General features: G+C 43.1%; 2 protein-coding genes across 13 annotated transcripts in view; one reads left to right on the top strand and one right to left on the bottom strand.

The window, feature by feature from the left end:
- Nucleotide 1: 1 nt before the first annotated feature.
- On the bottom strand, nt 2-20,827 carry FBXO7 (F-box protein 7). Of its 2 annotated transcripts, none has more exons than XM_072844193.1 (9): nt 20,487-20,827; nt 16,501-16,795; nt 11,925-12,152; nt 10,667-10,808; nt 8,212-8,295; nt 5,289-5,384; nt 3,551-3,727; nt 1,616-1,653; nt 2-696 (listed from the first exon to the last, which is right to left on the bottom strand). In XM_072844193.1, exons 1-9 carry the CDS (start codon nt 20,606-20,608, stop codon nt 307-309), a joined length of 1,572 nt encoding a protein of 523 aa, XP_072700294.1. In that variant the 5' UTR covers nt 20,609-20,827; the 3' UTR covers nt 2-306. The 2 variants fall into 2 exon arrangements, with proteins under 2 accessions (XP_072700294.1, XP_072700295.1); XM_072844194.1 differs by lacking the exon at nt 20,487-20,827 and adding an exon at nt 20,259-20,395 and having other exon boundaries at nt 16,501-16,643.
- Nucleotides 20,634-22,936, top strand: part of BPIFC (BPI fold containing family C) — a 60,830-nt gene continuing 58,527 nt past the window's right edge. For 3 of the 11 annotated variants that reach the window (XR_012039312.1, XR_012039314.1, XR_012039313.1), the window contains exon 1: nt 21,089-21,299. The gene's annotated coding sequence lies outside the window, so the exon portion shown is untranslated. Of the gene's footprint in view, nt 20,887-21,019; nt 21,039-21,088; nt 21,300-21,812; nt 21,874-22,936 lie in introns of those variants that run through there. The other 8 variants (XR_012039311.1, XM_072844195.1, XM_072844200.1 and 5 more) reach the window with 4 other exon arrangements.

Below are 22,936 nucleotides of genomic sequence, written 5' to 3' on the forward strand. Positions count from 1 at the left end.
CTTATATGTTTTGTTTTTTTTTTTAATCTGGTGCAGAACATTATCGATGAACCACCTTCATTCACTCAAGAGGGGAATTCGGGGCGGGGGGTGGGGGTGGTGTAGGTCAGTAGCTAGCTATTCCCAAGGTCAACCTGGTCATACAGTGACCTCTGGGCCCTACCACCCCTGGAGCTTTAAACAGATCTACTGAAAGGCCACTGTGAGTGCATTCCTCACCATCACAATCAGAAAACACTAGAGATCAGCACCCCAACAAGATGACATCAAAACCAAACAAGCTCCAGAAGTGAGATTACAAATCAATCACATGAACGGTGGCCTGCTGTCAGTTGGCCAGCCCCTGCTGGGCCTTAGGGGAAATCTGTCACTCGGGCCACCCCGCCCTGGCAAGGTGGGGCGAGGTCCCGGAAGCGGGCCAACAGGATCAAAACGTGGTCTGAGTGGAGGGAACTGGCTGGGGGTCTCCCCAGGCCCGGGAATGAGTGAATTGATGGGGTCCCCAACAAAGGGAAGTGTTAATCTTTCATCATATTCTCCACCAATAATTCCTGGAGGAAGGAGAGAGCTAGGAGGAAAAGGCCTGGGGTGCCAGGGGCTGGGGCCAAAGGGGATGGGGTGGGGCGATGAAGGCGGGAACATCATGTGGCGCGCTCTCTGAGCTTCTTTTCTTTGTTTGTACCTCTTCCTGTACAGCTGTAGAAACACAAGAACGAGATACCGTAAGTGATCTGGATGTTTCCCCAAAGTTCCAATTTGCTTCCACTGCGCTATCTACACTTTCCTCTTCCCACACTACGAAGCAGACAAAGGAACCAGTGCACACGAGAGAACGGTTAGCAGTTTCCCTCCCCACGAGTAGGTAGGAGCTGGGCATACAAGGCCGAACCAACTGTTCTCTTCAACCACAGGGCAACCAAGCAACTGTGCCCATTTGGAGAAACACTGAGTGACCTGTACTGTAAAGGTTCTAATCCAGAGCTAACCAATACACGATTTTAGGTCAGCCTTTCCTGAACATGGAAAACATAAATATATGTTGAGAAATATCATGCCACAGAATATAAAGTTAAGTTACTGGGGGCAGGAGGAACAGCATTTAAGCTCACTTTTTCACCTAAATCATGTTCCATCTCAACTTAAACCACAACAAAAGAAAAATGCCAATTTCAGAGGCTGGCACATCTTCCTAAGGAGCAGTGCTGTGCACTGAGGATAGTCTGAGGACCCTCCAGCCCACGAGCCTCCCCGTTTCTCTCAGTCCCGTCAACGTCTTGTACGGCAGGCATCTGCACGTCAAACAACATTCATTCTTTTCACAATGTACTATTCTAATGACTTGAACAGCCAGACGAGTCCAGCACAGAAACTCAACTTAAAATTTTTTTGCAACAGAGAAAGATAGAATGTTTTTTATAAAATCAAGGTGAAAAACAATGCTGTGATAAGACTCCTTTTTCTTGAGTCTAAAAGTTAAAAACACCTTTACTGAAAATGAGCAACAAATAAAAACAGATTTCATTACATAACAAAAGTAATCAATATGCCCTTAATGTATTAACTCACTAGTTATTGCTGTGCTTATGTTAACATTAGCCTCGATATTAATACCTACTTCTTTCCAATCTGTGTCTCGAGCTCTAACAGTACCATCTATAAAGAAAAAAAAAAACAAAAAGATTTAAAATGCTTCATGCATCCAGCATTAAAGAGCAATTTTGCTTTTGTCCTAAGGAAACTGAAGCTTAGGATTCAGCACAGAAAGGAACATGAATCACTTGTTTACCACATCCTGCAGGACCTGCACCTCTTGCGCCTCACTCAAACCGCTCTTGCTGAAGGCACCAGTCACCGTTCTGTGCTCGTGGGAAGTCTGTGCAGGGGCACCCAGGGGACGTGGAGGAACATGAGCTGTCCCTGCCCCTCCCTGCCCAGCAATCCCCTGCTGCGCCTCCTCCCCTGTCCCATCTGAGTGCAGCTGCTGCCTCTAATCCCGACTCTCTGTGACACCTACTGGGTGACAATCTCTGCCCATCGCAGCCCATCAGAACTACAGGGAAAGCGGACCTGAAGTTTCCTTCCATATCTGGGTATTTTCCCCCAATCAGAGAAGCATGATCCAGACAACTCAATATTTTTTAATATACTTATTTACTTGAAATATGTGAAATGAGGAAAAAGGAAACTCTTCAATTTAAGTCTAATGAAGAGTCTCCATAAAAGAGAGGCTTCCTGAGAAGCTATTACATGGGCATGGAAGGAAGATTTTATAAAAGTTCCAGTCCCATAACATGGTGGCCATAGGGAAATTCATTAGAAAATCTGAACCCTCGGCTTACAGACAAGCTTGTGGACCACAATCTGGAAATGAAATAGAGACTAACTGTATTTTTAACCTGAATTTGAATATGACATAAAAGGGCTTTTTTGCCTATTTTTTATCATAGCCTGGTTTTTTGGTTGGTTCCTCTATATACTCTGGTCATTCTTTTCATTCTTGACTATAATTATTTTTTTAAAATTTGAGATGACACTTGCTGCCTCCTAGAACAAAATGATACTCTGAACCCCGGACTCGGCATAAATAATGTCAAACAAGGACCTTAGGAATCAAGGGGGAGGACACGGAAAAACCAGGTCATTCACTTCTTACTTTTGAAGGGAAAAAAAAGGTTTTTTAACAATCCAAATGATTCTACATAATATTCCTAGTACAAATAAGGAAGGGAATCTACCCGCCAGACTTTTACAGCTGCCAAGATGGTATGTTATACATAGCACCATCATTTGCATTTTCTTGATGTGAACCACAAATATTTTTTACATTGCAACACAATATATACCTATATATACGTATACTGAAATAGAAATTTTTAACTATTTCATAAAATACATACTGATTTTTTTTTTTAATGACCCATTACATCAATTTCATGACCCACCTCAGAGTCAAACCAGTTTTAAAAAACACTGATATGCAGAAAAGAAATACCAGTCAGGCTTCTAGGCTTCTATCTGGGAATCTTGATACACCAGGTAAAGGGCTTTTACATTTGGGGTAACATCTCCCCATCCCCAAGTTCCACTGTCATCACTGCTGCAAAGATCACCAGGTCCCCATAAATGAGATTACATGAAAATAAAGCTTCCCCAGCAACATGCCACAGGGAAGCAAGCAGGGCTCTCTTAACTTGTGCACAAGGTCACAACCATGGAAGTCATTTGGAAATGCGCCAGACCGCTAAGTCAGATACGGAGGATAGTCTAAAAAGAAAGACCAAACTTGAAATTTTTACTATCCTGAAATATTCTAGTTCATCTACTGGGCTATTTGTGTTATGGGGAACACACACACACACCAAAAAAAAAAAAAAAAGCGAAGAATTTTCAGGATACAGGCAAAGTATACAAGGCTTAGAATCTTCCAATAAAGCTGTTAGGATTATTTGCAACTCTTTTTTTTTAAAAAAAAAAAAAAGAACCTACAACTAAAAACTTTTAGCAAGCTAAATAACTATGGTAAGAGAGATTAGCATGTCATAACAATCACCTCGAAAATCCCTCAGATATAAACACCTCCAGAGCAGCTGGTCATTTGAAGCAATAAGGAGGTCACGACAAACCGCAGACAAAGAGAGAACAGAACGAACATCCAAAAGTCGGAAGATCCGCAGCTTCAGCTCCAATGGGAGGACCACCAACCCAAATACGTCTGGCAGGTTCAGGGCTACAAGGAAAAAAGGAACAGGTATCACTGAGTAAAGAACATCTGGCTCTCCCCACATAGTTATTAACAAAGTTACCAACTTGTTCCTCAATTGGAGGGTAGTCTTCCTCACCCAAGTATGCAACACCTACAACAAACTTCAACCCCACAGCGACCAGATTGCTACTTCTAAGTCCCTTATTCCCTATTTTGGTGGAAAGACAATTTCCATATCTGTAAGATGGGTTAATAGTACTGTCTACTTCACTCAGTTGAAAATTAAATGTGTGAATACATGCAGAATTAGCAAGTACTATTATTTGAGGTCTAGCAGACTAGAAAAAAGGAAAGGAGATAAATTTCAGAAGCAAGCTAAGAAGGGAAAACAATAACAATAACATACTCCAGTCAAATGAAAATTATTATTAGCTCCTTTAATAGATGTGATACTGTTCTCCACTAGCAAAGATAATCAAAATCAATAAAGGATTTTAAAATTCACATTTTTCTCTTCATCACCACCACCTAAAGACAATGACTGTGGTAACAACAATCTTGGCCCAGGCAACTGGAAACCTAAAATATTGCAATACACAGCAGATAAAAGCCACATATCTGTATAAATCTGAAGTTATTTTCCAGCTGAAGGATTGTGGTAGACTAGGATTCTCATTTTTCTAGCCTATAATTACACTTCCTCACCACACTGCCATCAGGCTCAGCCATTTTGACTGGTTTTGTCCAATGAAATAGGAGTGGAAGTGGCATACCACTTCCGAGCAAAAGCTTTAAGAACCAACACATGGCTGGGCCACTGGCCCTCTTTTCCCTCTGCTACAAGAAGGGCATATCCTGGAGGACTACTCCTGTGGCCACAGCTAACCCACACACAACAGGTACATGAGTGAGAAGAATAGGTATTTGCTTTAAGACACTGAGATTTTAAAATATTTTTGTATTACAACACAAATAAGAGCTAGCTAATATAAAAATTTTGAATGAATTCTAAATCTCACTAAAATAGCTTCATTATCTATAAAATGAAACTAAAATCTCCTTCAAAGTTGTTAGCATTAAATAAGAATGCATGTAAAATATCCAAAGTACCCATAGAGCCCAATAAATCATATTTAAAAACCTAATACCCAACTTACAGGCTGTATATTATTTATGTGTTTACTGAACGAACACCTACGTAAGGACCAGACCCTGTGTTGGGCCATGAGAACACAAAAGTGGACAAGACCTGTTCCCTGCTCTCCAGGTATTTAAAAGCTCAAGTGGAAAAACCTCATATCGACAATATTGATACAGCAGAGGACAGGCTGCAATAAAGATGCACAAGATACTGAGGAGACACCAAGAGGGAGTAAAAACCACGTTAAGGAATTAACATTGAAGCTTATCGCTTCTCGGCCTTTTGGCTAAGATCAAGTGAAGCTTAGTTGTAAAAAAGCAGAATTTCACTAGAAGGAGAAAAGAGGCAGAGGAGAATTTCACTATGTCAGAGTAACAAGCAGAACATATAAGCTTTTCCTACTCTTTCTAGCTGTCTGACCTGTGATCTTTTATCATCTCTCACCTTGTCGGGTAAAAGCCAGAAGAGGATACACCAGCTGGTCTTTGAAGAGTCGAGAGAGCTTCTGAAGATCTTTGTATATCTTGGCTACATTTTCCCCTAGAAGATATATTTTTAATGAAAAAATCAAAACACAAAATTAAGTGGCAAAACTTGAAATGGTATCCTCTACTTCTGCCAAGCCAAAGTGGTAAATTTTCACAAATCATTCCTACATGAACAGATATGAACCAAAGTCTCTAGAAGAAGAAGAAATATATAGTGTGTGGCTCTGAAAACTAAATCTTAGATGTAAAGCTAAAAGTCTCAGTTTCAAATAGCGCTGCAGGCAACTTATATAGCTCACAGGCTATAGTTATGGTAGGAAATATTGTGGGGTGTGAATTGTACACACAACACAATTTCCTGAGCACCTGGCTCAACTGCCCAGGTGCTAGGAGTGTACGGTGGGGGACCACTCTCCAGATTTCAGAAGGAGAACGGTATTTGTCACCTTGATGACCAGGTTGGCAACTGTGTCAAGCATTCTTCAAGCTCTCTCTCAACATAAGTAATTCTCCCTAAGTAAGAGACAAATACTCTGACCCCCATTTTAAAAACAGGACAAGATAATGAAAGCCTGTCCAAGGCCTTACAGTAAGTGGCAGAGCAGGGTACAAAATCTAAGTCCGGCTTCCACGCACCCATTTTAGCCACCTCACTGCTACTCCAGAGTGTGTGTCACAGGTCACCAGACCTGGCATCACCTGGAAACTGTTCAGCACTACTGAATCTCAAACCTATGTTTTCATAATCAGAATCTGCATTTTCATAAGATGCCCAGATGATTCACCTGTACACTGCATGGGAAACACTGCCAAATACCACTGAAGTCCCCATTGCGGTTCCACTTATTTGTACCAGGTATATAACCTTGAACTCTCTGGCCCACATTGGCTTGCTCACCTGTCTAAAGGAGACACCACCACTGCACCAAAGACTCGTTAAGATGTAAAGTGAAAAACAGATAATATGCTTGCTCCCTCCCCATTCTGTGACTAGCTCCTTCACTATCTCTAAGAAATAAACACTCCTTTTAATTTGATAATGAAACGAGAAAAGATACATAGCAAATCTCTAAATCTTCACTGCATGAACTACAATCTTGACTTGAAATAAAATGTCAAGATGTTTTAAAAAATCAATTTGGTTTATCGCCTTTATTCATGTGTGAAAACTGACCTTTTTAAACAAGTTTTTCCTTCAGTTATTTATTATAAAAGTAATTGGGAACTTACAAATAAGTATATATGAAGTACCCTATTATAAACCACAATAAAAAGTAATTAAAATGACTTGTCAGATGAGCAGCGCTATATAACCTTACCCAACATTAAAGTACTATATTAAAAATATTTAATTAATACAGTCCATAACCTACTGTAATAGAACAGTATTAATTTTCTTCTTCCCCTTCACTTCCTGTCTCTTTAACAGAAACCAGATAAGAAATATGGATCTGAACTACATTCCTATAAAAGTTTTCTTTAAAAATAGGCTCAGGAGTCAAATCTATTCCAATCTTGAATTCCACCATTTATTAGCTCTATGACCTTGAAGTAATTTAACCTCCTCTAGACATGTCTGCTAATCTGTAAAATGCACATAATAACCTCTGCTATTGTGGAGTGTAGAGTATTTCTACTCTCAAAGCAGGTCCTCCCTAGTGTGAAAGGAATATAGGGTTGTGGCCAAGGAATTTCAAGTTTTTCTGGTCCCAAAGGTAAGACCATCTTCAGAGCTTTATCAGTCTAGTTTATACATCTCCAACAGGGGCAGCATCATGCACAATGGGACAAGAACTGGTTCTTAAAGGGCAAACAAAACAAAACAAAAGCCCTAGCTCTACCATTGGTTTGACCTTCCAAAGGACCACAGTACACAAATGAAAATACACTCTATCTATGGTATTAAAATTTGGGAGAGAATAGATGGAGGATGAATTTTCTACAAAAGCTCCTCAGGGAATTGATCATGAAAAGAGGGCTGAGAAAACACTGGTCTAGTGTGATGTTACATGTTCAGAGACCATTATAAACATGTATCTGCCCATCCCCTTTTCCCATCAGTTGGGGTTCATGGAGATTCATGGAACTCATGGCCCGAAGTCCCCAAGGAACCAACAAAAGTAAGTCTCTAGGCCTTCAAAGCAAAGACCTAGATCTAGGCAGCCTTCTCTCAAGGACACCGCTGTTACTGCCACCACCACAGGGCCACCCTATGCCACATCTGGATTTTAAAACCCTCTTAAATTTACTAGGAGAATGAAATGGAATTGCATCTGTCAAGGCACAGGTCCAGCACAAAACGAGCACTTAAAGATGTGAGTTTCCCTCTCATGTCCTCTCCTTCAACTGCCTACCTGCATCTCATACTTGGATTTAACTGAAAAAACAAAACTTGTCTCTGCATTTATTAATAATCTTATAGGATACAAGCAAAACCATGCCTAGAATGGCAACTTCTCGTAAAGTTCCAATCTGATCAAACAGCAACCAAATCTATGCTGGTTTAAGCCAACATTCTGAGTAGTTTTTCCTCCAATAATCTTCACTAATGATGGTGCATTGTACAGCTTCCACAAAACACAGATCCTCTCCATATTGGTTAAATATGATGCTGGAAAAATCCAAAGATTAATTCAGAAATTAGAATATCAGCATAGTGTGGGATGAATTACATACTTCTGTCATTCCATAATGGCAATATAAATATAACCCAGCACTCCAAGACTCTAAGAAAAGCAGGAAAGAGATACTCTGCAACATGTCTTAAATTTGCTTTAATCTCATTCAGAAAGTTTCAATCTCTCAGACATTTCCTTTCAGGTGTTCTAAAGTGAGCATCTCAAAGCTTCATCCCCAAAGTTCAATCATGCTTTTCTTACCTGGTTCTGCTCTGCAAATAAATGATTCTGGCAGCAGCTGCAATCTTTTCACACTTCTGAGCTCAGTGTTGATCTTTAGAGTAGCTGTAAATAAGGAAAAGAGAGACACACAATTCTTTTCAGTTCATTAATGGCCTTCATGTTTTAGCATGGGTTTGCATTTCCCTGTCCCAACATACAAAGGACACGTTACAGAAAACAAAGTGCTCTATGTTTATTTCCTTTCCTCACAGCAAAGTGTAAAGCTGCCATCACATCAAGTAAAATCACTCTAAAACACCTTTAAAAACTAAAGTATGGGGAAGCCTGGGTGGCTCAGCAGTTGAGTGCCTGTGTTCAGCCAAGGGCGTGATCCTGGAGTCCCAGGATCAAGTCTCACATCGGGCTCCCTGCGTGGAGCCTGCTTCTCCCTCTGCCTGTGTCTCTGCCTCTCTCTCTCTCTCTCTGTCTCTCATGAATAAAATCTTAAAAAAAAAAAAAAAACTAAAGTATGCACCCTTTATATAAAACCCAATAGGTATTACCAATAGCACCTTATTAGTAACTTAAAGATATACAGCAAGGTTAGTAAGAGGCAGTGAAACCATAATAAATCCATTACTTCTAACAAAGTCACTAAAAACTCCACTTATTTTTTTATTTAACCCCTGGCAATGAATCTTTCCTTGTTTATTAAAAGAATCCTGCTAGGTTTTCACATCATCTTTCTAGACCCAAAGGACCAATCTTCTTGACATCACCAGAGGGTTCAAACATTAATCATATATACAAAGGCGCACTTCATCTCATTCCATGAAAGGCCAGTGATGTGCTTATGCACATGTGCCCTGAGCAGGAGGTCTTGGGTGAAGGAAAGACTTATGGACACACTGCTCCTTTTCAAAGAATCAAGCCTGGAGTGGCTGGCTGCCACACAAGTCTACAAGTAGCTGATGTGCCAAGAACAGTAAAAGAACAAGATAACAGAAACTAAGAAGCCATGGAGAGATCTAGCAGCCATTCTCTTTATGTTACAGATTCTGACACCAGTGAAGAGAGGCTATTATCCACGATGTTAAAGTGCTTTTCTAAGAAACAGAAGCAAAAATGAGCATGAGCACCTCCTATGTACTGCTGGGTAGCTTCAGCCTTGCAGTTATGATGGGATGGAGCAGAACGACGGGGAAGCAGAAACTACTGATGTTCCGTGTTAAGAACTCCCAGTGGGAAGTTTCACTTGCTCACTGTGATGAACACTGAGGAGACAGAACTAGTCCTCCTGCCACTGGAAAGTCACATCCTGACAAATGGGGATACCACCAAAGCTGTTAAAGCTGTTCAAATCTGAGACTTGAAAGGAACATTTCAAAGAATCTAGTTAGTGATTAAAGGGAAGTAGCAGAAATCACATCACGAGGAACCTGGAACTATCTTTCATTTCAAAGATCAAGACAGTGTAGGATGATGGTTTTCAAAATAAATTTTTGCAGAACAAACATTTTTCAAACAAAATTTTACAAGAGACCTCAATAAATGTAACAGACAAATATGGTGCTGCTCCAGGTTCAAGTGGCAATACGGGGTCTCCTAAGCCGCCTCCTCCACCTCAGCAGAACCAGTAGCTGCTGAGACTAGGGGCTAAGGTGTATGGAAGCAACTGCCTTTGCTCCATGAAAGGTGAGCTCTCCTGGAAAATTGAAAATGCAGTCATTCCAATCTCACCATACTATCTTATCCAGCTAAGGGGATAAACCTTAAAAATCAAAGCAGAGCAGAAAAAAAAAAAAAAAAAGGCAGAGCAGAAAGGAAAGATTCCAGTCACTCCGCTAGCTCTCCAGAATGTGTGATTATGGGCTCGTTCCACAGATCATGGGTAGATAGAGACTTCTGATGGCTTCGAGCTAAAATGAAATACAAAAATGGAATGCAAAGCAATCCCTGTGAAACTGCCAATATAAAAGAAAACTACACAAAGCAACTACTCAGAGTGACCTTCCTGATGGCGTGGGTGTGGGGGACAAGCGCACACACACTAAGGCAGTGCTTAGCTGTGTTTGTAAGCATCACTGTTCAGAGACAGGATCAAAAGTGATCCCCACTCAATCACCTCTTACCACCTCTCAGCTCCAGACCTCGGTCAAAAAAATAAACATAAAGTCATCCACAGGCAGACAGAGCCCATATGTAATAGATCATCTCACTCCAATGATTACAACACCCCCTGAAGCAAAAGCATCACAAGGGTAAGATAGCTGAAGGGCATGGCTGCCCTGGGAGAGAAGTCTGCCGGACTGAACATCAACCCATGTATCCTATGACCTTTCAGACTCGTGTTATCAGCGGCCTAGGGATTAAGAGACAAGAAAAACTCAACTAGATCACGACAGCCAGTCACTGAAGCAGCCGGAAGATGTCTGGAGAGGAACAGGTAGGTCAGCTCTGTAAACTGACAACTGTGGCCGTGCCATCCAATTACCATTTATGACAATCAGCGTTCCCAAAGGCACACAGGTGAGAGCAGCAGAGCCGCCCTCGCAGAGAGGATGCGTGTACTGCAGCTTATACACACCACCTGACTTCCAGTTCTCAGGCATGGACAGAGCTTTAGCCTCAGTCCCCTGGGGAATGAAATGAAAGAAACAAATAATGAGGAAAAGTATTACTCTCATAAAGACTAAAAATCCAAGAGGCCCCTAACTTGTCTGGAAATAAGCATTCCATAAAGTCCCCTTAAATAAAGTTTGTCAAATCATTACTATCGTTAGTAAAATTTTGATAGAAAAATGAGACAGGGATTGATTTCTCTCTTTAAAGACTCACATCTCTGCCCAGCAAAGCCCTATCATTATTCAAGACCTACAGCTCAAAGATCATTTTGTGAGTCCTTAAAAAAAAAAAAATCCTGTTTGTCATTCTCTTCTACACCCTAACATTCTGTTCATACTCCTATTGCTACACACTTCTATTATGTTAGAATACATCATATTTTTCTTTTTATTTGTTTCTCTCCCCCGCTTACAGACTCCTTATATCCTGATTTCCCAGCTCAGAGCACTGCATGCTGCGGGTGTTCAATGATCACTGAATTGCTCTACAGCTCTGTTACTCATAACATGGCCCACAGACCAGCAGCATCACTACTGTGTGGGCATATGCAGAGGCTCAGGCTTTATCCTAGACTTACTACATCAGAATATGCATTAGTAAGATCCCCAGGTATCCTCAGGCACACCGAGACGCTCTGTTCTCCTCCATGACTCTCTGGCATCTCAAATACACAGATATCTGTCCTAGAATTTAACCAATATAGTATGACAGATTGTAGACTGCCTCTCTCCCCCACTCCTGGACTACAAGCAACCTGAGAGCAGGGACAAAAGCACTGCATCTGTCACTGGAGATACTTACCAAATGGAAAATGAATGAATGAATGAATGAATGAATGAAAGAAAGAAAGAAAGAAAGAAAGAAAGAAAGTCCCTCTCCCTCAATGAATCTTACTAGATTACTGGCAATTCAAAGCCATTAACATCAGAAATAACTCAGTGAGCCATCCATGTACACATGCCCATCCCACAGTCTTGACCCACAGTTTTACTACGTTATCCTACATCATCTTTTGTCTTTAATACAGAACTCTAGAATACCACAGTACCCCAGTGATGTTTATTAATACACCACCATTCCCAACGGGAAACCCTAATAAGACATTTGATTTCTGCTCATAGTCTCACCTGAGGTATGTAACTTGACTCCAACATGAGAAGATGTATCGATATTATCAAGGCATCATTGGGATTAGAGCAGTCAGCTGACTGATACAGGATCTCTAATGAATGTGGCACTTGCCCTTCCACCGATTCACTGCAGAGCATCGGTTCCAAGGGAAAGACACCTGTGCCCTCTTCCATATCCACAACATCTTGAACTGACCCAGCTTCAAAATTCTGACTAGGTCCCGACTGAAAAAGATAACAAAAAGTATGAATTCATTAAATAGACTTTTATTTTTACACAGTTTACATTGTATCCTAAAGTGAACTCAAATGAGTACTCAAAGTCAAAGCACATTATTAGTTTCAGAAATGGGACACATTTTAAGTGAGCCCTCCTAATTATGAGCCAGCAATCTACTCCTCCATCTTGAATTCCCTATCTCCATTAATTCTGGCCAGTATGCCAAAACCTGGAAATCAACCTAGCCTTCTCCCTCCACCATACTAAACTCCACCTCTCACGTGACTGGTCTTCAAAGTTCCACTGAATCAACCTCCTAAACATCCCTAGAATCTGCCCAACTATTCCCCAATGGTACTTAAGACTCTACCTCCTGGCTTCCAGCAGCAGCCTCCCCAAGTATCCCCGACTCCACTTGGTTTTCCAACATATTCCACCCACTGCTGCCAGAGTTTTTGACAATTAAGAATCCAACTATGTCGCATGTCCCAGCTTAAAATTTCCCAGTATTTCCCCAATGCAGACAGCAGCATTTCCCGAAATTGTGCCTTGGAATGTAGCCCTAGATGTCCTCAGGAAAAGAGTTCTATAATCAACTAGGTTTGGAAACTGCTACATGCTACAGCACTGAACCTCACCCTCCATATTCACAAAATACACAGTGGCATTACAGAGCTCTGACAAGTCCAATCCCAATAATGCGTGCATCATACTTAGCCAAGAACCACCACACTCCTTCCTCAATGCTCAGCATCCCCATAACACCTTCACAGACAACATGTTGACCAAACACAGGCCTAGAAAACGAAGTCCAAACTGCTAAACCTCCTTAGCATACAAGGCCTTTTATCACTTCATCAGGTCCCTGCTCTGTCAAGCCCACTTCCTGCCAGTCCCTTCCTCTGCAAAAGAGGTAGTACAGACTACCAACCTGCCTTGCAAACGCCTTAACTACTGCACACGGCATTGCACTTTCCTGATCACACATCTACATCCCACCAGGACTGCAAGCTTAGAAAGGAACAGACTACATGTCACCCACTTTTGCAGTCCCAGTACAGTATCTGGCACATAGTAGGTGCTTAACAAATGCTTGCTGCACCAATGTTAAGGACAATATCTTACAATTTCCTAAAGGTTTTGTTTTCAGTGTCTTCTCATTTGCACCATACAAAAATTCTATAAAACAGGCAAGTCAGCTGATGCCTTTTTAAACATGTTTCAATGGTGACTCAGATTTAAAAACAGAATCAAGGTTACCAGCTAATAAAAACCTGAAATCAACCAAGATCTCCAGATTGGCAGTTCAGGCTTTCAGACACAATATGCTGCTTCAGTAAGACTGTTACCTATATTAATTTTGCTCAGATTTGTTTCTTACTCATGTGCTCCAACTTGATATAAAACACATGTATCTTCTCTTTAAGTTCATATTTCCATTAAAGAAGGGGCAGAGGAAATTAAAATTATGTAGGATTAACGAAAGGGTGGCTAAATTTATAGGAGCAAGAGGCTGGTCTTCTGAAATCCTTGAGGACCTAACCCTTACTGGCTTATGGAAAAGCTTAAAATTCATTTGTTAAAACCTAGAGGCCAATGAGAATTTGCACTACCCAGAAAGGAAGCTCTATCATATTTCTGATAGAAACTACCTATTAAAACCATTTAACACTTAAATTATGAAGTATGTAAGCTCTTTGCTTCTTACTTACCTACTCTACCTAACTTTTGGCTATTTGCTACTTACTGACAGTTGTGTAGGAGACAATATATGTGGAAAAAATACTAAAAAAGAGTTACTCTAAACTAATAATGCCATGGGAGGAAGATATCAGAATCCCCTGGTGGACTTATCAAACCTTACTCCCTCTCCATGAGAACCACTGACATTCTGAGCCATTCTGATATGAATATTTATCATATTCTTCATGCATGTGGAATGGGAGAAAAATGTTCAACACCACCTCTCTAAACAGATCATTTGTCATGTTATTTACAAATGATAGAACAAGTGATTAAAATTAAGTTTAGGGTTAACATTAGGGTCTGATACCAGGCTATCCCTTTCTCCATTAAAGACTCAACAAGTACTAAGAGAATCCCCAAATGTATGAAATAAGAAAATTAATTTACACTTAATTAAAAGAGTAAAACTTTCCTATTGCTTCTAGTTTTACCTATTTTCCTTTACTAATACTTCATTCTACAATTAGCAGATCTCTGTTTCAAGCACTTAATGTATACTTATGAGATTTCAAACTCACCTTCCACACTAAGATTTTACAGTCAACCTATACAAGTCTTAGAATACAAAACATGCTTTTAGAATTGAAATGACTAACCTGAAGCAACATTAATTTCTCAAAATTTTCCAAAAGGAAACTAGTAAAATAAATGTCACAGTGAAAAGTTCTTACAGGACATTTTACAAGTACACAAAGGTAAAAGGAATGGACCCTTCTACTAGAATATCTGAATGAGTTTATCAGCAAAGAAGATTTAGAAATTTAATTTAAATATGTGCCTAAATATTCTATTACTTATTCCCTAGATTCCCTCCATGAACAGAAAAATGGATACATAATAAATTTTTTTAAAAAATCAGGGGATTCCTGGGTGGCTCAGCGGTTTTGCGTCTGCCTTTGGCCCAGGGCGCGATCCTGGAGTCCCAGGATCGAGTCCCACGTCAGGCTCCCGGCATGGGCCTGCTTACCCCTCCTCCTGTGTCTCTGCCTCTCTCTCTCTCTCTATGTCTATCATGAATAAATAAAAAATAAAAAATAAAAAAATCATAAAAACATTTTGAGCCTTATAAAGACTTCTTAAATCATTTAATCTCTCTGGATACATTATTAAAAATCTCTGAGACACCTGAATCAGTTAAATGTCTCTTGATTTTGACTCAGGTCATGATCTCAGGGTCACAAGATCGAGCTCTACACTGGGCTCCACACTAGCTAGGCATGGAGCCTGCTTATTAAGATTCTCTTTCCCTCTTCCTCTGCCCCTCCCTGCCCCTGCTTCAGCGTGCGCAGTCTCTTAAAAAAAGAAAAAAATCTTGACATAGATGATTTTCATACTTTACCAATCTTTTAAAAAGTGTTTCTTAATATCTGTCCTGTACTTAATGCCACGACAGCACAATGCATACTTATACTCACAAATGTTTAAGGTCTGAAAGAAAGAAACTAAGCTGAAGTGATAAGTATACACAAAAAAACAATGAACACAACAGCACAGTCTTAAAAACTAAATAATACATGTGATCCAGAAATAAAAAGCTTTGAAATCAATTGCCTCGTAAGCACCAAGGCAATAAGGATCATCAATACAAAGAAATGAGACAGTCCCTGGGCTGTGGCTGGCAGGACCTTGGAAGATGGGCAGAGACAGGAGAGGGAGGAAAGGCCATGCATTCCCAGCTGGGGGTATAGCAAGAGCAAAGGCATGAAACAGTGGGTAGGCTCTGTGTGTGTGTGTGTGTGTGTGCGCGCCAGTGAGAACATATGAATGTGCTGGCTGGTACAGGGAAACTGATAAAGGAGTCTGACTGGAGATGATAGTTCACTGGCGGGAAGAACACAAACTAGCCCCAAAAAACCTTAAAAGCTGGGTACAGGAAGAGAGGCAACATTTTCCTCCTAAGATGATAGGGTTAAACACAGACAGGTCTTTTTCAGCTCAAAAATTATAAGCACAGGTAGAATCAGTGACATAGTTACGGGACAAGCAAGGGAACCACATAATCAAAACTGTGCAGGGAAAACTTGAACACAAAAAGCAGACTGAAGGACAGACATTGGAAGCCTGGAATGGAAAGGAAAAACTGACATGGCTTGTTAAGAGGTTGGATATAAAGCATCAAAAATCACTCCAGGGTTTTAAACTCAAGGAAAACAGTGGTGCCACTGACAGAATGGCTGGTTTGAGAAGAGAACATTAGTTCATATTTCCAAATTGATGTTGGCACAAATGGTGAGACAGCAGCGCTTAAAATCCAGGTAATAAATGTCCTGCAAATAATTTGGAAATAACTGGACTCTAGATAGCCTGAACGAGTAGAGCAGACAAGAGTGGTGAGGCTGGGAATCACAAGCTCATAGGCAGCAACAGGAGCCAAGGGACAACTTATCTGAAGGAGAAAAGGTCTGAACGAAATAAACAGGTAAAAACTGGGTTCTCTCGAATGGCAGTCAAGTAATGGTCCAGGCATTTAGCAGTTTAAAAAATTTCTACAAGACTATAATCTACAATCTACTACTAATAATTATCCTGACTGATACAGAATCCAACTGAGGTATTCAAGTATGCTTTGTCAACCACCTCATTTCTCATTTTGCTATTAATACCTACCATATTGTCCTCATTCCAGACATCAGTTTGGGCTGCCTGTCCTTGGAATGAATTACTGGGCTGTTCATTCTGTATGCTGGACCCATTGGAGCTGGCGGCCAAAGAGGGTGGGTCATTATTCTGGAGTGAGGAATGCTCTGAATCTGTGGATGAAGGTAAGTTAGGTGCTGGAATGGCATCTTCAAGAATCAAACATATCAAGTCCCCAGAAACAATCCCATATGAAGCCAAGGTCTCTTCATCTCCAGTGAGGGCATCCTTGTTGTTCAATGTGATTGCAAACCGGGTATCAGAACTGCCAAGAAAGATGGATAAGGATAGTAAGAGCTACCTACCATTACCTGGGAACATACGTAAGGTACATGTTATGATCCTAGGAGAATAAAATAATGAAAACAAAAATAAAAAGGAAGCCAAAGCTTTACAAAAAACTATCAAAATTATTTGTTCTTAGCACCACATTCCCTGGGTTATAGATCTCTAATGGCTACAATTCTAGCCTGGGGGACACAATATGGTAATTCTCTATCAGTAATCCATCCATGTTCTCATCAATTCTAACATACATATTTTACATCTTTTGTAATTATGCTATCTTCAAAACAGGGATGCTTCTTAAAATTGATGACAAAAAAAAATTGATGACACATCACAACTTAATTGCCAGCATTTTCCCCTTTAGCATTACATAAAACAACATAAATCTTAAGATTGACAGCAGCTTAAGATTCAGTCAATGAAATATAGCCCTTTTAAAATACAAATCACGTCATTCCTCTGCTGAAAATCCTCCAAGGGCTTCTATTTTGAAACCGGAACAGAATCTTTAACATGGCCTTCGACACTTAACATTTGACCCTTCCCCAGTGCTCCTACCACATCCACTCCATCCCCTCACTTACTGTTCTCTGCCAATATAAGCTTTCTATCCCTTCTTCAAAACAAATCAACCTCACTGCAGCCTCTGGTCCTCAGCATTTGCTCTTCCAGATCTTCAAAGGACTGACTCTCATCATTCCAGTAATTCAAATACCACCTCTTCTGATATTCCTTCCACCTAGCCTCCATCACTCTATTCCACTCTGTTTCAGTTTTATTTTAACATCACTGTTTAAAAATTCCCTATTTATCATCTCTTCTCCACCCCCACCACTAGAATTTAAGTTTTTCATAAGGTCGTTATCTGTCCAGTTCAAAACTGTATCTCCCGCTCTTGGCAAGTAAAAGTATTTGTGGAATAAATGCGACCAACAGGGCACCTGGGTGGCGCAGTGGTTGAGCATCTGCCTTTGGCTAGGATCGTGATCCTGGGGTCTTGGGATCAAGTCTCTCATCAGGCTCCCCATAGGGAACCTGCTTCTCCCTCTGTATGTGTCTCTGTCTCTCTCTCTCATGAACAAACAGATAAAATCCTCAAAAAAAAAAAAAAAAAAAAAAAAAACCAACAACAACAACAAAAACCTGCAACCAACAAACATCAGTTGGTAAGATGGAAATGAAACTGAAATAAGGGCTCCCTAGTCAATGTATTTACAGGACAGTCAGCTATGTCTCTTCCAAAACACTAGACCCATGTCCAAGATAAATACTAACAATCACAAAAACATGAGAATATAGAGGACCGAGTATAAATGCATCCCTCCCACTGTTAAGTACAAGGTCGCCTTTGTTACTGATAACGTTATGTATGATGTCTTTTATAATGACAACAGCACAAATCCCAAAGTCCACTGCTAAGCAGGAGCTCAAATTAGCCTGAAACAAACTCTCCTCCCTTCCACATCATAGGCTCTCTGATTTGAGAGAATATCCATCATTTCATCACATAGTGGTGCGGAGTAATTAACAAATCGCTGCACATTTTATAAGACACTTAGACTCAGCAATGCTAACTTCATTAACTTTTTGAGAGGTTAACCAAGGATTTGAAAATCATGTTCTGTTTATTCTTGCAATGCTGCATTTTCAAAAGTACGCAAAATAATTCATTTTCTTTCACATGTAAAAACACTTTTTCTTACCAATTAAAGTGTCTTTGGTAGAGAAATTACTAAAATTTTAGAAACTACTCCTGCTTATTAGGAAATAAATAGCTATGCTTCTGTTTTCAAACCCATGAATAAATACTGAAGATGCCCCCCAAAAAAACACTATCCCAAGAGAAAAATGTCTCATATGAACTATGTGTTTATGGATCATCTGTCACAGCAAAAGGTTTTTTTTTTTTTTTCAAACAATGTCAATACAATGTTCATCCAAACAACCACCTGTAGAAAAGCTAAAGAACCATATAATTAATAAAAATGCTGGACTTCCCTCCCCATTTAGGAAAAGGGAAGAGCTACTTCTAAAGTAACATATAACTTTCCAGTGGAGGGGTTAAAAACTGAAAAAATTCAAATTCATCAGAAAATGCTATCTTAGAAACACCAGGCCTTTAAAAAATATTCATGTCAGACCCAGATCCACTTGCTCAGTGAAGACACTTAAAAAATAATAGTGTCCTACCGTTGTATTTTAGAACTACCCATTTATTATAAAGTGAACATATTTTCAGAAGAATGAATTTACTTTCAGAAGCTGAAGCTTACATTCCTTCCAGTTAACCAGCCTCAACTATAAAAACAAACCCAAAGGAGAAACTAACTTGGGCTCTTAAACAGTCCTTTCAGGAGTGCCCTTAATTAAAAAAAAAAATATTAATGAAATACACATACATACATATGAAAAAATATTTTAAAAAGAAGGTCCTTTTGAGATTTCTGGTGGGGTGATGACATTAACATACAAAATGCTTAGGCTTACCACCAGGAAATAACAATAGGCGTGTCACTTAATACAACACTCAACAGTTAAAATCTCATTTTTGATTTGGAGAAAAAACAGGCTTACTTTTAATATAGTAAATGAAAATGAAAAATGAAAGGTGACAAGTTCATAACATGGCCTCATTTTATTCTATTCCCTAAAAATAAAGTCAAAATCTATAAAAGTCTCAGAAAAAGGACCCACTTAGGGGCACCTGGGGGGGGGGGGCCCAGCTGGTGATCTCGGGGTGCCCGGATCAGTACCGCACCCGGCTCCCCGCAGGGACCCTGCTTCTCCCTCTGCCTGCGTCTCATGAATAAATAAAATCTTAAAAAAAAAAAATCCGCTTAATTAACAGAAAGGTTTCCTTTTGAAGAATTCACCTAGAAAGCCCCAGCGACTACCCTTGTTTCCTCAGCACGCTCAAACGCCCAATTCGCTCGCTCAGTTCGCGAAGAGGCCCACCCCTAGCTTTGTCCCTCGGCCCCCAGACCGTCATCCCCGGAAAACACTCGGTGGAAACGAAGTCTCATTTGCAGCCCCATTAAATTAATAGCGGATTCCGGTCCTTGATTTCTCAACGTCACTGCCCCCAAACCGCAAGCCCTCCAGGGTCACCCCAAGACCCACGTTTACCTTAGTTTTAGCAAAAAAGCAACAGCTCGGCCGGGGAACCAGAAGCACCGCAGCACCCACACCCTGAACCGGGTCCCGCCGCGGGCCGCGCACCGCCCGGCGCAGCCTCCAGCCCGCTCACGGCGGCCTCGGAGCGCGGGCCGGTCCCTAACTTCTGGAACTTTCCCGACGTGTTCCCCGGAACCCTGCGACCGCCGGGGACGGTGACCTGCGACCCCACCGAGCCCGGGAAAGTCCCCCCGGAGCCGAACCCCCGCGCCCGCCCCGGCCGGTCCCCGGCTTCCCCTGCGGCAGAAACGAAGGCGACGGCTCACCCTGCAGGGGGACCGGGTCCCCGGGACGCCGGGCCATGTCGGCCGCAAGCCGGGGGCCGCCGAGCCGCAGCGCTAGCGCCCGCGCCGCCCGGGCCTCCGCGCGTCACAGTCCCGGGGCCCTACCCCCGCCGCCCCGCCGCCCCGCCGCCCCGCCTCACGTGACCGCCCGCAGCAGGCGGGGAGCCCCCCGCGCCCCCCCGCGCCCCCGCGCCCCGCCCGGCCGCCTACCCGAAGCCCCAGGAGGGCAGCAGGGCCTGGCTCAGGTGCGCGCGCAGCTGGCCCAGCGTCGGCTCGGCGTCGGGCAGATCCAGCGGCCAGGTCCGCTTCTGGAGCCGCACCCGCAGCTTCATGGCGGCGGCCGGAGGCCCGGGGGCCCGGGGGGGGCGGGGGCGACTACCGGAGCCGCGAGGGTGCCGAGGAGGAGCGGAGAGAAGGCCCCGCCACGGCCCCTGCCGGCCGGTCTCTGGAACAGGAGCGCCTGCCCCTCGCGTGAGGGCGCCCCCTGGAGCCACCCCGCGGGCGGGCGGGTGGCGGGCGGCCCCCGCCCAGCCCCGCGGCTCGGCGTTCTGCGATCGATGACTCGGCGCGCAACGGCGCCGCCTGGGCGTGAGAGGCTCGCAGTGCGCAGGTGCCGCGGCCGCCACGCGGGGCGGGGGCGGGGCCGGGGGCGGGGACTGGGCGGGGCGGGGGCGGGGGCGGCGCGGCCCCTTCGTGGCCAGGGCTGTGCGGGCTCCTCCCAGGCGGCCGCGGAGGACGTTCCGCCGAGGGCGCGGCTGCGGGGTGCGTGACTCGCCGCTCTGCGGGCCCGGGCGTGCCGGGCTCGTGCCGCCTGCGCTCCGCGGCGCTCAGCTCCAGCCGCAGGCCTCGGCTCTGAGAAGCCTGCGGTGCAGCCCAGGCTCTGCCCGTCTCCTCGTGGAACAGCAAAATATGAAACAGCTTGTGGTCCCCTGATCTGTGTCGGAGACGAGAGGAGTAGTGTGTCGCTCAGCAATCACCCCAAAGCCTCGCAGCCTAAAACTACGAATATTAATTGTCCCAGAGGTTCTGTATGGGCACGGCTGGGTGGGTGGGTCTGTCTTGGTCTCTAGAGATTCCAGGCAAGATGTAGGCCGGGGCTGCAGTTACCTGAAGCCTTGACTCAGGCTGGAGAACCTGCTTGCAGGAGAGCTCCCCCGACTGTGGGCGGGAGGCCTGGTTTCCACGGCGTGGACCCCTCCGTAGGGCCAATGGAGTGTCCCCGCGACACGGCATCTGGCCTCCCTCCTAACACGTGGTCCCGGAACGACCAAAGCAGGAGCTGCGATGTCTTTTGTGCTCTAGCCTCGGAAGGCAGGCACCACCACTTCTGTCATTAGAGCCGACCCTTCAGTGTGGGAGGATCAACCCAAGGGCATGAATAGCACTGGACAGGGATCACTGGGAGCCGCCTGGGAGAACCCTATCCTGGGGAGTCGGACAACAATGATGATAACTTAGGGAATGGTCAGATTTCATCCTTGTATGCTAGCCATTGTCCAAATCATTATTAGAGTTGAATGAAGTTTCTCCCAGTAGGTGGCAGTACTTGTCCACGTCCTGATCTTCAAACAGGCATCGAACACCTACTTTGGGCCAGGTATTATTCCAGGTGCCTGGGGACTCAAAGAATGAGTGCAGAGTTTACAGTTGAATGAATCAACTCTTGTAGTAGAGTGTAATGATTTTTTTTATTATAAAGAACAATCCCGAGGGGTGGGGTACATACAGAAGAGTGATTGTGCCCCTAAATTCTTTTTTTTTTTAATTTTTTTTTAATTTTTATTTATTCATGATAGTCGCACAGAGAGAGAGAGAGGCAGAGACATAGGCAGAGGGAGAAGCAGGCTCCACACCGGGAGCCCGATGTGGGATTCGATCCCGGGTCTCCAGGATCGCGCCCTGGGCCAAAGGCAGGCGCCAAACCGCTGCGCCACCCAGGGATCCCCCCTAAATTCTTTAGTGGCAAGCAATATGAGATTAAGGAAGGCTGGTAGGAGCAGGGTGGCTCAGTGTGACCAGAGGGAAGGACAGAGTGGGTACTTTTCCAGATAAAGCTTTGAGCTAAGCAAAGGATTTGAGACACATTCTAGAATGTATGGGAAGCCAATGCAGAGTTTTAAGCAGGGGATTCTTTATCAGGTTTCTTGGTTCTGAGCAATAGAGATTGAGTCTGGCTGACTAACAGGGAACATGTTAAAAAGGATACCGGATAGCTCCGGGAATTCTGTGAAGGACTAAAGAAGTGGTTCCGGGCTAATTCCAGAAGTGAAACTCAGAACCACGCTGAAGAACTGGCCTGGTGAGGAAACTACTATGACTGATTGGGATTGCAGCTGCTGCTGCTGCCGCACCCCGCCCCGGGATGACACTGCTGTCACCCTGACAACCACTGCAGAATGGCTGCCACCTTCAAATGCCACAAGTTGTTACAGCCTCCTGCACCAACAAAATGCCAAGCTTCCAAAAGAGCCTATTTTCTCACCTTACTTCTAAATCAAAGGCTCATAGGGGGCATCTAATTGAGGGAGACTGAGGCCCACGTCTGAGTCCTGGCTGCAAAGGAGACTGAAATTGGGGGTCTAAACTCTTCCTTAGAAAGGCAGGACCTAAAATAATTGGAATTTCCTCAGTGCAGAAAGGCCATTCAAAAGACGGTAGGA

The sequence above is a fragment of the Canis lupus genome, chromosome 11 (genome assembly GCF_048164855.1).
Source record: "Canis lupus baileyi chromosome 11, mCanLup2.hap1, whole genome shotgun sequence".
Classification (NCBI taxonomy): Eukaryota; Metazoa; Chordata; class Mammalia; order Carnivora; family Canidae; genus Canis; species Canis lupus.